Source organism: Hevea brasiliensis, chromosome 10 (genome assembly GCF_030052815.1).
Source record: "Hevea brasiliensis isolate MT/VB/25A 57/8 chromosome 10, ASM3005281v1, whole genome shotgun sequence".
Lineage (NCBI taxonomy): Eukaryota > Viridiplantae > Streptophyta > Magnoliopsida > Malpighiales > Euphorbiaceae > Hevea > Hevea brasiliensis.
The window spans coordinates 96,935,533-96,949,908 of NC_079502.1; the positions used below are offsets into that span (position 1 = coordinate 96,935,533).

At 31.3% G+C, this 14,376-nt stretch overlaps 2 protein-coding genes and 1 pseudogene across 2 annotated transcripts; 2 read left to right on the forward strand and 1 right to left on the reverse strand.

The window, feature by feature from the left end:
* The first annotated feature begins 1,942 nt into the window (after positions 1-1,942).
* On the forward strand, positions 1,943-6,288 carry LOC110664015 (uncharacterized). The gene is made up of 7 exons (XM_021823535.2): positions 1,943-2,404; positions 2,996-3,237; positions 3,326-3,422; positions 4,922-5,105; positions 5,232-5,313; positions 5,495-5,564; positions 5,719-6,288. The coding sequence occupies exons 1-7, from the start codon at positions 1,985-1,987 to the stop codon at positions 5,788-5,790; spliced, it is 1,167 nt and encodes a 388-aa protein (XP_021679227.2). The 5' UTR covers positions 1,943-1,984; the 3' UTR covers positions 5,791-6,288.
* A 1,191-nt stretch (positions 6,289-7,479) lies between these two features.
* Positions 7,480-8,257, forward strand: LOC110664016 (signaling peptide TAXIMIN 1). The gene is made up of 2 exons (XM_021823536.2): positions 7,480-7,675; positions 7,950-8,257. Exons 1-2 carry the CDS (start codon positions 7,572-7,574, stop codon positions 8,071-8,073), a joined length of 228 nt encoding a protein of 75 aa, XP_021679228.1. The 5' UTR covers positions 7,480-7,571; the 3' UTR covers positions 8,074-8,257.
* A 1,413-nt stretch (positions 8,258-9,670) lies between these two features.
* Positions 9,671-14,196, reverse strand: LOC110648274 (seed biotin-containing protein SBP65-like; annotated as a pseudogene).
* Positions 14,197-14,376: the final 180 nt, after the last annotated feature.

Consider the following 14,376-nt stretch of genomic DNA (forward strand, 5'->3'; position numbering starts at 1 on the left):
AACATTGGCAACTGGATTAACAATCTTTTCACTTTTGAGACATCGATTGTTTGCAAGCTTTGAACGGCTTGTAAAGAAACCTTTACAAATGAAAAAAAAAAAAAAAATTGCAAAGAGCCAAGTTTTTTTTTTTTTTTTTTAAATGAGAGAATATGTGTAAATGGACTGAAATTATGAAAATTTTAATAGAATTTTTATTTTATATAAATTTTATATATTTACATTTAACAGTTGATATGAACTGCGTGACGCTAAGCAGACGGGAAAGGTGGCATGAAACGTCAATGAGGAGAAGTGGGTCATGCATCGATATTCCATTTGAATGGGTACTGTGATTTGGATGTGTAATAATCTTAGAAAAAATAAAGAGAAAATGCAACATAATGATTTGGTCAATGGAATAAATGGAAAGGGAAAGGAAAACGTTCAATCTGCGTTGCGCCCCGAGATCAATGAGTATCCCTGGAAATTACTTCATCTAAATGTGAATTTATTATTGTTTTAATATTTAAATATGGAGTTAATTGTAAAAATATTTTGAAATTTGATAATTTTTATAATTAAATTTTAAAAAATTTATATAATTATCGATTAAATCACTGAAATATAAATATAATTTAGTGAAAAGTGTAATTAAAATGATATATTAATTAATAATATGTAAAACATAGTTGAATTGTTAATATTGATAATAAAAAAATTTTTAAAAATGAAATAATTTATTTAAATAAAGAGTTGACTATGCAGAGAAGGAAAATTTTGATTTTATTTTATTTGGTTCTATTTTTAAGGTTTATGTTTTCATGTATATGTATAATAATAATGAACAAGTTTTGTTAATGTTGGCTTGGATATGTAGGTTGATTAGAATGGGATAAGTTAATTATATTTGCACAATAAAATTTGACTTGTAATGTATGATTTATTGAAATATACTAATAATTTATTAACGATTGGTTAATTTAAAATATTAATAAAATGTAAGGATTTAATTAATAATTATGTAAATTTTAGAATTTAAGTATAAAAATTAACAAATTATTTTTTTGGCTAATAGCATAAATTTAGAATTTTTTATGTGACTTTTTTAATGATAATATGACAACTGACGTGAAATTTTATCAAGTGTATTAATAATTTTTTGACAATCGAAATCAATATAAGATATTAATTAAATATAAAGGTTTAATTAATAATTATATAAATTTTAAAATTTAATTATAAAAATTACTAAATTTCATATTTTTTTTAATAATTATCATTGCCACCTTAATTAAAGGGTGAAAATGGAGTGACAACAACTAAATCTATCAATAAAAATAAATCTAATAATTTATTTGTTAAAATTCATTAACAAAGATAGATTTGAGTAAGTATGTTAATAAAAAATAATAAAATAAAATTTTTAAATAATTAATAATATTTAGATTTTCTAAAAAAATACATATAATATAAGTTTTAACTCATATAATATTAATAACTATTAAATTAAATATTTATATTAAAATATATCAAAATTAATTAAAAAATATATATAAAATACATAAATTTAAATAAAAAATTTTAATCTAACAATTAATAAATTCATTTTTATATCAATTCAAATTCTCTATATTCACATCCTTTCTAATATGTATATATATATATATTTTTTGCTCTAAAACTTAACATTGAATAAGACTTTACTCAATTTAAACATATAATAATTTAACAATATAAAATACATGAGGATGAATTTTTTTATGATTTTTTCATTCATTGTTTTGAGAAAACTTTTATAATATGTTTTATTGAAAAGGAAAATTATATTATTGAGATTTAAATTACCTTTACTCTTATGTTAAGCTAAGGAAAAAAAAATAGTGAATATATTTTTTTTAATTTTTTTTAACTGTGGTAAAAAAAAAAATTGAGAATAAAAAAGAAAAAATGCTGGTGTTTAACTTGCTGCAATTAACAGGGCCACACATCGCGGCAAAAGAGGATGCAAATGCACGCGCTCAAACTCAAGTTCATGCTCTCTCCAGCTCTGATAAGTTTCTCCTCTCTCCCCCGTTTTTTCTTCAAAACTAAACCCTTTTCTTCTTCTGCTTCCGCGGAGTTTTCACCATGGTCCGGTCTACAAGCCTGGCGGGAAAGCCCGCTCAACGAGAACCGGATTTGGGGACCCAATGGCCCGGAACCTTCGTCACTATCACCTCCCTCTTCAATTTGCTTTAATGATTATGGATTGGATTCTGCTTCCTCTCTTGCCGAGCTTGGTGCTTTGGTTCTTTCCACTAGCGATCCCCTCACAAAATCCAATCTTTCTCATCTCGCTTTCTCCAGGTGGCGCAACGAGAAGCTTCCCATTGGGGCCTATGTTCCGCCTGCTAAACCTGCTCGCCCTCGTAAACCCGAATTGGTTCGTTCTTCACAGTCAACTTGTTGGAATTTGTTCTTTTATGGATATGGTTGTTTGATACTTCTCATTTCTTGCGCTTATTGTTATGTTCTGATGTTCTTTTAATAGGGTCTCAAAAAGTGTTTATCATTCATGTATGGCTTACTTACATGCCATCCATTAAAGTCATTTTTGTTACCTTGAAGGCTTGAACTTAAGATAGCATCAACGAGTATCGTTTTTGACGGTCCTGCAATGGAGGCACGGCTTTTAGTATGGGTAGTTTATTTTGATGGGATTTATTCTTTTAATTTTTCTGTTGTATTTGTCCCTTTTTACATTTCAAATCATCAAAGTTCAAGTTTTGGAAATTTTGTGGTTCAGCTATGGCTAATATATTAATTCAATTTTAAGTGATTTGGTGATGTGGGTGCTACTATTGCTTATTCTATGGAGAGAATGATTTGGTGATGTGGCTTACTGCTTTTTTCTTTATTCATTACATTTAACCTTGTTGGCATCTAGAGTTGATTTTCGATGAATCCCCTTCATTATTGATGTGGTAGTTAGATATTCACGTGTTCATCTCTTGCCTATATTTGTGGCATTTAGGTTTCCCCAAAGGAAATTCCGGCCCCAAAAGATTCTGGCTTACCTCTAAATGCATATATGCTCCACAATCTTGCTCATGTGGAGCTCAATGCAATTGATTTGGCATGGGATACAGTTGTTCGATTTTCACCTTTTAGTGAGACTCTGGGAGAAGGATTCTTTGCTGACTTTGCACATGTTGCTGATGATGAGAGTCGCCATTTCGCATGGTGCTCTCAGAGACTTGCTGAGCTTGGTTTCAAGTGAGGGGAATTATTGCATTGCTTTAAGTATTAAACTAATTGTTCCTTGGTCTTTGGATTGAGCAATTAAAATTTCCATTCTAATTAGGTATGGAGATATGCCTGCTCATAATTTGTTGTGGAGGGAATGTGAAAAATCGTCTGACAATGTTGCTGCACGATTGGCTGCAATCCCACTTGTCCAGGTAATATTTTGATATGTATGTATATTTTCTAGATCTTAGTTATCTGGCTATTTGTAAAATATGAGCCTGCACTATGCAGGGACTATGGTATGTAGCTAATATGTCATTGCATGATGGTCCTTTATTCCACCTTAAGCCTTAAGGCTTACTATCCAAATAGCTATATATTGTTTGCTGGTGTCAAGCAAAAGAAGCATATGAATCATTGAAAAAATATTCTATGTTTGTCACTGTTGGTTGGGGAAAAGGTGCAGACTACTAATAAAATTTTCAAAGGAGTAATAATTATCGTCCGAGAAGCATAACGTGAAACCTATTGACAGAGTGAAACCTGGTATTTATAGTATAGACAAGCCGAAATAGTAGGGAACTTCAGTAGTTCCCCACACATATGGTGTCCACTAACCAAAATAAAACTCATTCCAATTTCTTCAAGCTTATTCATCAGTAATTTGGCTCCTGGTGATTTGTTCAGATCTCTCAAATTTGAGGAATCACGTAGGAAATTTGGTGTTAAACCACTTCTGATTTCTGCAAGAGAGGGGAAAAGTTGTGGAAGAAAAGAAAGAGAAGTGCAGCAATTGGGGATGTGGTGGTGGGGGTTGGTGTGTTGGTGGCTAGACTTCCCTCTTCTATTTGTGAATTGATTGAACTTCAATTCCATGTGTTAGTTTCATATGGTTGTAGACCATGAAAAGATCTATTCCTTCAATTTTTTTTCTTGCTTTGAGTTGCATTTTGGCTCTGATTACTACTGTTAACATCACATCTATTCTTCTCTAGTGGGTCAGAGGATTCCTGCTATTTTTAAGACTAAGAAACTTGTGATACATGAAAAGAGGAAAGCCAAATCAAAAGGTATAGTGCTCAGGCAGTTTGGCTTTTTCACACTCTAAGAACACCCATTTTCCTAAGATCTTGTACACTGTTAGGGAGATTTGAAATCTCAAAACATTTGACTATGATATGTTAACTGTTGGCACCAAAGCACCAGGCAGGGATTTCTGGCCTATCATCATTTCTTGGTAGAGATGTTACCTGAAGTCTAGTAAAGTGAAGGGAAAGAAAAAGGAAAGAAAAGAATGAGCTTGAGACGATCATGGAATGCATGATAATCACATGCAGACCAATGAGCTCTACTTTTTTTTTATTTATTTAATATTTTTTGGGGCTGCATGACATCTTAGTCCAGATAGATTTGTATTTAAATTTTTTTTTTTTTTGGGGGTTGTAGACTTAAAGTTGGGTCAGGAAATTTTCTGCGCTATAGATCCTTGGCACTGAGTTGTGATGATGCTAAATTTACTGACCTATATTCAAATTGGACTTCTCTGGCAATGCTTGTCTGAGGGTGCTTCATAGCAGCCTTTTCTTTGGGGACTTAGACATTATTGTGAATACACTCTCTCAGCTTCTGAATTGTAAATATATAAATAGATATATTAGACATTTATATGTGATGAAAATTTCAGTATTTTTTTCTTTTGTTATTGATTTAGGAGGCAAGAGGACTTGATGCTGGGCCAAGGCTAGTGAAAAGGTTAATTGGTTTTGGAGACTCTAAAACATCTAAAGTTGTGGCTAGAATTGCTGATGAGGAAGTTGCGCATGTAGCTGTCGGTGTATACTGGTTTGTCTTTGTCTGTCAGAAAATGGGCTGTGCCCCTTGTTCTACTTTTAAAGGTATTGGCAGCCCTTCTCACATTTTATTTTATGTAGTCAGTTATGCAGTACATATTTTTACTCCCTCACAGGGCAAGCAAAATATTTATTTGCAAAATTTAAAAATTTTTGGGGATATGCCTGCAGACTTGTTGAGAGACTACAATGTGGAATTGAAAGGGCCCTTTAATTATTCAGCTAGAGATGAAGCTGGGATTCCCCGTGACTGGTAAGAACAGTTGTACCTTGGTGATTGCTCAGGTTGAAGTGAGAAAATGTGTTCAAGATTTGATTCCTAATCTATAATCCATTGACTTGTTTCCTTGGCAATAAGATGGAAAATCGTTCTTTTAAATCTGCATGTAAAATTAGTTTATTTCAGTGAACTTATTGTATTATCTGCTGTGTAGGTATGATCCATCTTTTACAAATAAACAAGACAACAATGAGAAGAAGGGTACAAATGAGCAGCTCTCTGTGGTATGTGATTGGGATCTCTTTCTCTCTCTCTTGTTCTCTATCTCACATGCGCACAAAAATTATGAAATGCAACTTCTTGGGAGACTGAATTATCTTGTCAAGGGAAGATATATGATGTAAAACATTGGCTAACATTACACCCTGTAATTTACAGGTTTATGAGAGACTTGCTTCTATCATCTCTATGGAGTGTGAAAATGCAAGTATGAATAAGCCCCCAGGTTGATACTTATTTACTATAGCAGCTTACACTCTAGATGTTATACTGGTAAGTGAAGTGTCATGCAAAATTTCCAATCTGGTTGGCATTTCAACCATTTTGTCCATGGGTAACAATTTGAGCCCTAGTGCTGTACTCTCACTCTCTAACCAGTAACTTGAGGCATATCATTGTGAATTGGAAATTGGAACTACATTCTCATTTATATTGAGGCCCTGCGCTTAAGCTTTCCAGCTTCCATAGAAGTCTACTGAACTTGGTGGCATTGGACTATTTTTACTTCATTACCAGGTGTGGCCTGTATGATCTGTGAAAGTAGAGGAATGGTGTATTTGAGTGTATTCAATATAATTAATTATCCATAACATGTAATTAAGTGGCTCCTCTCCGAATCCAATGACACAGAACTGAGCAGCACCATAAAAGGAGCAAGTTAGATGTAAATGTTTCTTTGATCTGAATTTATTTTTTCATGTTGTTAATATAACACATGCTTCCAGTTTACGCATTGCCCTATCAAATTGGTGAGGATTTTGCGTGTGGTAAAAATGCTGGTTACTTAACGTTCTTGCAGGCCTTCCTTGCCTTCTACTTTACAAAAAAAGTTGCAAATTTGAAAACTATAAGCAATTACTGGAGATTTTTTTTTTCATTCCTTTATGGTGGGCTCCCTTAAAAAAAAAAAAAAATTTTTAAATAAAACTATGGTATATACAATTGTTATAGTATTACCCTACTCGTTAGGAATTTTTCATTGTATGGGATTTATATAATCAATGATTTTATTGTAAGTATTGTACATACATCAATTTTATTGGATAAATTTTTCTAGTTAAGGGTGGCTATAGCAGAATTGGAAGTTTCCCTTAGAATTTAAGGGATTTGAAATTAGAATATAAGATTTTTTAGATTTCTATTTTTATGTTTACTCTGACTTTGATTAAATATAATGGTTGAATTTTTATTTTAAGATTTTTTTTAAAAAAAAGAAAATTTGGGTTTGCTCATTAGTCAGGATTTGATTATGTTTAAGACCATCTTGATTTCAGTGTAGAAGAGTTCAAATTGGACTAATTCAATTTTAATTTTATTTTGAATTAAATTGATTTGATTTTGATTTTAAACTAAATTAAATTAATGAAAAATTATTAAAATATATCTGTGAAAGAAATTTTGGTCTAATAATAAAATCAGATAAGATTAAGGTTTCAAGCATCTATTTTAATTTTAATTAATATTATTATAATAAAAAATAAAATTTATACTTTTATTTTTGATAAAAAAAAAAGAAAAAGTGAGTAGAATATATATATATATATATATATATATATATGTTTAATGAGCTTATGGAAGTAAAATAAAGGCAAGTGAGATACATAATTTATTGTTGAACTTGAAACTTGTGAAATCTTTAGGCGTCTTTCTAAGGTCAATGCATAGAACTTAGGGCATTGGAGTCCTTTAACATCTTATAATATAAACAATTAAAAATAAATCACAAGAAGGATAAAAATTGCGTGTATCTGATTGATTTATGCCAATCCTGGAAACTCTTAGCTTCAAGGGTAAAGCTTCCCTTTTTTTTTTTTTTGGTCTAATTTCGCGGAAAGAAAAGCCAGCACGAATACGTGCCTCTGGCTCGCTGTCACTATAAATAACTTACGCGTAGTCTCCAATAATTCATCTTTATTTTAGTTTGACAGAGTAGATAAAGAAGAACAAATATTCAAGCTGCATAGAAACTACTTTCAAAGGCAGGAAAGAAGAAAAAGAATCCAAGAAAGAACATGTGTGACAGTGATTGTAGACCTTTGGGCTTTCTTTTAGGCCTTCCTTTTGCTTTTCTCGCTCTCCTTATCTCCATTGTTGGGGTCGTTGTTTGGATCGTCGGGTTCGTTTTCTCTCTCTCTAAGTTTTAATTTTTATTCCATCAAGTTCTGGGTATTTGATATTTCTTTATTTCTTTGACATTCTTGCTATTATAGACGAGTTCTTAATGTATTTCAGCTTCTGGGTTTTTCAGATTTCTTGATTTTCTATTGGTTTGTTACTTCTGATACGATATGTGATCTGGGATTCTTGGTTGGCTTTAGTTTGTGGGTAATTAATGTGATGTTATCAGTTTGGATCTCTGACTGGGAATTCTAATCTTATCTATTGTACAGGTTGTTGTTGACTTGTATATGCCCTTGTTGTTTGTGCGTGACCATAATAGTGGAGCTGGCTCTGGAGTTGATCAAGGCCCCTATCCATGTCATGGAGTGGTTCACTTCTCAGATACCTTGTTAATTGGGGTTCTTAACACAGATAGTGATTGGGATTTAGATTTGGGATTGCTTTGTTTTTATATTTTGTATGTTCTTTGTTGATTATTGTAGGGAAATTTGTGTTATGATTCATGAGTATACATATATAGACGTGGGATATTCCTCTGGTTTCTGGCTTTTATGAATCTTTGTGAATCTGAGTTTTAGGACTTTGTCTGATGATAATTTAGCTTTCCATTAGAAAGGTGAAAGGTGAAAAAGATAAAATGTAAAAGAAGGTGGCAACAGAAGGATGAGAATTGAAATTCCTCAATTGTTACCCATCAAATAATGGCTTTTGGATTTTCATATCCCAAAGTTATTTCATTTGTTTTGTATTATGGTGCGTGGATAGTTTAACAGTGAATTGGGTGGTCTGCTTAGCTTAGCTTATAGCTTATGGCAAGGCGTGAGATTTTCGTTCTTATGCATTTGGTTGGAATTGCCATCTTGTTAGCTTTTCTATCTGCTAGAACTCAAACCCTCTTTTCTTTCATCAAAGTCAAATTCTTAAGTTTCGGGTTCTACATCATCGAGTTTCCAACAATCATCCTTCATTTGAACCATCCCCGTTATGATAGGACACTTCTGGTCTGCCTGTTGGCTACAATATCAATTGCATTTAGAGTTGCCACTGTTGCACCTAAGCTGTGCCCCATTTATCGTCATATTCATTTCCGCATTCTTGAATTCATCCATCAGTCATTCCACTCCCAGCAAATCTGATCAAAACATCGAATCTTTAATTAATTAATGGGAACTGTGTTTTAGAAGGAGAACTAAATTTGCCCTTCGATCATCCATTTAAGTGTAAAAAAAGAGTTATTGAGCTCCGACACTGACAGAGAGCGTCGAAACTGGTCGAATCTAGATCAAATAGATGAATGGACATATCTTTATTCCAACTTTTATTACAAGCTCTCCACCTCATGTGTTAATCTCATGAACACACTATTATGAGCCAACTAGCCAAGTTAACCAGAGCACGTATTTTACTTCCAACAGTACTTGGCTTCCGGCACTGGCCTTCTAATATGGAGATTCCGGATTATTAGATGTATTTATTGAGTTTCCTTGATTAACTCGACGATCGGTGCCCGTCTCTATCATAGCAGAAGTTGATACCAAAGTATACTGGAAATCTTTACTCCATTCGATAGGCTGGATTGTTCCTCGTCAAGCAATTACAATGTCCCTTCTACCCAACACAGTTTTTCCCTCAACTACCGTCCAGTATCCAACCAGTTCGATTGCCTATTAGAGGGCTGCTTTGAGTATAACTTCACAATCTAGCAGAACGCAACTTTCAATTTCAGAGATTGCATAAGGTACTTGACAGCTCCGTACTTTAATGGACTGGACCAGCCCTGGAAAATAGATTCTTCATCGAATATCTGCAGTCTCCTGCACTTTTTGATGCTCTTTCTGAATTGAAAGTGTCATAGGCAGCTTGAGCCGTCTCAACATAGTGAATGGTGTATTGACGAAGATCTCTATCTAGAGGGAAAGGGTGGTGGTTCCAGTTTTCTATTCCGCTTAGCAGCATCCATCTTTTGGCTATGCTTCCCGACATTTCCTTTCCTCAGGCAAGCCTGTCCTAAGGTGCTTGTTAGTACTTCGTTAATCAAGTAGATGCAATTCAGGCATGATTTTTAAACCTCCCTTAATATCCGTATGGTTGGAGCTGATTCAGAGAATTGCAAGTCAATAGTTTATTATCAAGCAGAATTGATGTACCTTGCATTTGCCAATTGCTGGATAGAAAGGTTAATTGAAGGAGCTCAGGTAGGTAGTTTAAATGGGATTCTAGGAAAAGCTGAATTATTCCATTACATTTTATTTCTATCTACTGCTGCAAAACATGGTCTCAAAATTTATTCGTGCAATGGGAAAACTGCACCATCGTCAACCGAGTAGTGCTGAAACATATAATTAGGAAAAGAATACAGGAAGTTCAAAAGTTAATCAACAGTCCAAAATCACATATATAAAGCAGAAAACCAGCAAAAAGGTCACCTGTACCCATCAACCCATTCAACAAAGCATGTAACATATTTATCTGCTTAATTTGGTGGCTAAAAGGAGAGGCCACCAAAATCCTAATTAAACTTTTAACTTATCCTCTGCTTTTGTGTTCTTCTTCCTTGCTATATTGGGTTTGGTTTGCTTCATATCCAGCATAGTCCTGTGCTATAGGTTGGCTCGGTCCAATAAGAAGCTCTTTGGTTGTCTGAGCAATCTCAGCTATAGTTTCGCTAATGGCACCGAGTAAGCTGCGTCCCCTTTGCTGCTGCCATTGATGATGCTCTTGTTGTTCTTCTTCTGAGGCTTCCGGATAGACTTTCTTGCTGATGCTCTCAGTTGGTTCGGCCTCTTGTTCCCCCCCTTCTCTTCCTGTAGAACGAACCTGTGATTCTTCTGTGTAGTCTCCATCCTGGAAACTCTCCCATTATCCTTAATTGTTCAACAATTAAACAGTAATTGCTAGAAGGGAAATACGCTTGTATCCAAATCATATAGATACGATTAGCTATTGGGGAATGAGGACGACAACATTGAGATGAAATAGTCCTCATTCTACATGTTTAATTGAATATGATAAAGTTGGTTACTCAATTTTTTTTCCCACTTGCAAGAGCATCAATTAAAATCTCATTGGACGCTAGTTGGTCAATGGTAGGTATAAAGTTTATGAAAGCTACATGTGTGAAGGATTTTTCTTGCTGAACATAATGGACCCAAGATGGAAACATGGATACAAGTCGAGGCAAGAAAATTGAAATCAGTAAAGACTAGTGTTGATCTTAAAATGATAAAAGAACTATCATAAGAACTCGAAAAGAGGACTGGGTACTAAATAATTCAACCGGCATGACATTATCTGGTAGCATACCTGTCCTTCAGGTGCTTTCCTGGCTTCCAGTCCTTTCTCTGCCTCCTCTTTCTTCCTAGCAGTATACTACTCCATGCTCTCACCAATAGATGTAGCAGCTTGCTTAGCAACGCTGAAAGGCTTGGATGCGAGCTCCGCAGCTTTCTCTGTCACTCCCTGAACGGCTCTCGCTGCTGCCTTGGTCCCCTCCACCGTTTTTTTCCGTGGTGTAATGCGCTGCGGTCCAACCAGTCACAGCAGCCCTGTCCCTCACTTCCCCAGTCGCTTCTTTAGCAGCAGCCGCCTTTCCTTTAGCATACTGTGAAGTTTTTTGAGCCCCTTCAACTACAGTGTCTTTTGCTTGGGAACCCTTCTCTGCAACATACTGGGTGATCTTTTGAGCACCTTCAAGTACGGTGTCTTTTGCCCGAAAGCCCTTCTCTACCATTTGTTGAGACGTCTTTTGGGCCCCTTCAACTAAGGAATCTTTAGCTTGGGAACCCTTCTCTGCAGCATACTGGGTAGTCTTTCCAGCCCCTTCAAGGACAGTGTCTTTTGCCTGCGCTCCCTTCTCCGCAATCTGTTGTGATGTTCGTTGAGTTCCTTCAAGGACAGAGTCTTTTGTTTGAGCACCCTTCTCTTTGGCATACTCAGCTGCAGCACCCAAACCTTGACTCGTCTTTTCTTTTGCCTTCTCATAGCGCTCTCGTGCGCCCTTTAAAGCTTCCACCGAATTCTGCGGGTTTTTTTAGCAAAAAGGTGATAAAAAATAAAATTTTATATAAAAAGTGAGTTTGAAATTAATTATAAAAAAAAAATAAATTATACTGAATTAGAGAAATTGAATATGAAAAGTTAATTATAATTATGTTTTTTAAGTTATTTATAGTAGTGTCAGGGTGAAAAATTTGAAAAAAATTTAAAACAACTTTCAGATTTTTTTTAAATAATAAAAAATTAATTAAAAAAAATTTAAAAATTGAATGATGTCTAATTTTTTTTAATTTTTAATTATTTTATTTTATATTTTAAATAAAATATAAATATTATTTTAATAAATAAAAATATAATATTTAATAATATATATTATAATATTTTTATTATAAATATTATTTTTTAATTTAAAATTAAATTAAAATTTAATAAAATAAAAAATTAAAATTAAAAAAAAATAAATAATTAAAAAAATTTTAAAAAATAGCGTGTAATTTTTTTTTAAATTTTTAATTATTTTATTTTATATTTTAAATAAATTAAAAATATTATTTTAATAAATAAAATTATAATATTTAATATTATATATTTTAAATTTTTATTATAAATATTATTTTTTAATTTAAAATTAAATTAAAATTTAATAAAATAAAAATTAAAAATTAAAAAAAATAAATAATTAAAAAATTTAAAAAAGTTGAATGCTTTTTTAAAATTTTAATTATTTTATTATTAATAATAATTATTATTTATTATTTATTTTTTAAAATTAATTATTATTTTAAAATTAAAAAATAAATAAATAATTTAAGAAAAATTAAGAATATTATTTTAAAGTTAAAAAAATAAATAATTAAAAAAATTTAAGAAAAATTAGACATTTTTTTTAAATTTTTAATTATTTTATTTTATATTTTAAATAAATTAAAAATATTATTTTAATAAATAAAATTATAATATTTAATATTATATATTATAATATTTTTATTATAAATATTATTTTTTAATTTAAATTAAATTAAAATTTAATAAAATAAAAAAATAAATAATAATTATTATTATTAATAAAATAATTAAAATTTTAAAAAAGTGTTCAACTTTTCTTAAATTTTTTTAATTATTTATTTTTTTAATTTTAATTTTTTATTTTATTAAATTTTAATTTAATTTTAAATTAAAAAATAATATTTATAATAAAAATTTAAAATATATAATAATAAATATTATAATTTTATTTATTAAAATAATATTTTTAATTTATTAAAAATATAAAATAAAAATAATTAAAATTTAAATAAAAATTGAACGGTTCTAATTTTTCTTAAATTTTTTTAATTATTTATTTTTTTAATTTAATTTTTTATTTTATTAAATTTTAAATTAAAAAATAATATTTATAATAAAAATATTATAATATATATTATTAAATATTATAATTTTATTTATTAAAATAATATTTATATTTTATTTAAAATATAAAATAAAATAATTAAAAATTAAAAAAAAAAATAAACCCTACATTTAACCTTTAAATTTTTTTTTTTCAATTAAACTTTTATTATTTAAAAAAAGTCGAACATTATTTTAAATAGTATTCAGTTTTTTTTTTAAATTTTTCGTTCCGACATTATTATAAATAACATTTAAATTTTAAAAATATTATTATAAGCACTCGAATATCATAATTAATTTTAAACTCACTCTTTTTTTTTTTTTTTTTTTTTTTTTGTTTTTAGTATCCATTTTTGGTAAAAAACCCGAATTCTGCTGTGCAAATTGTCTAAGCTTTGATATTTCTTCCAGAGAAAGTTGCTTATTTTCCCCATTTTCTTCTTTGCCTGCCTTTTCAGCCTCTGTTGAAACTCTTTCTTCCTCATCATCTACTTCAAACTTGCCGACAGAATAAGCCCCTGCTGATTTCCCTCCTCCTCCTGTCCCTGACACTTTCCCTTTCTCCTGTTCGCGTGCTTCATCTTTATCACGGGAAGTATCTATTCCTTTCATCTTATCAACAAGAGACTCGAACTGGGCCTCCCCCTCATTGGTTTCTCTTGCTTTCCCTGTCCGATCCGCTGCACCAACTGAATCTTTTGTTGTCTTTGGGTCCTCCAAGTGAACCTCTCGATCATTGGTAGTGTTCTCTCTGGGAGCTTTTTCAGACTCCATTTCTAGGCGTGTAATTTGAAGGTGGTATTATGGTGTGGCTTCTTGATCAGAAGTGAGATTTGAGATAGGCCGGAGAAGTTAAAGGCAGGAGGCTAACGGCGGTTTTAGAAATACGATGGACGTGTGTGCATGAAGTGGGCGGAAATGTGTTTGATGTGCCATTGCCACGTGTTGGGGGCGGTGAGAAGATTGGTGAGTCTTGCTGGGAGTTGTTCTTATCTAGCTCCTCGTATACAACTATTTAATTTGTAATATCTAAAATTATAATAAATATATTAATTTTATTTGTTAAATATATAAGTTAATTATATAACTATATACCAGTTAATAACCATCCATTTTTATAAGTTCGTGGGACGGTCCAAGATTAGCCAGTAGGCGAAAGCCCATATAATGAGAAATTTTATATTGGAATTGTGATTTTATGTAGAGATTTTATAATAAATGGTAAATTAATAAATAATTAATATGTAAATGTTTATAATTATTAAAAATTTAAAAACATTTATTTTATATATGAATGAGATGTCCTAT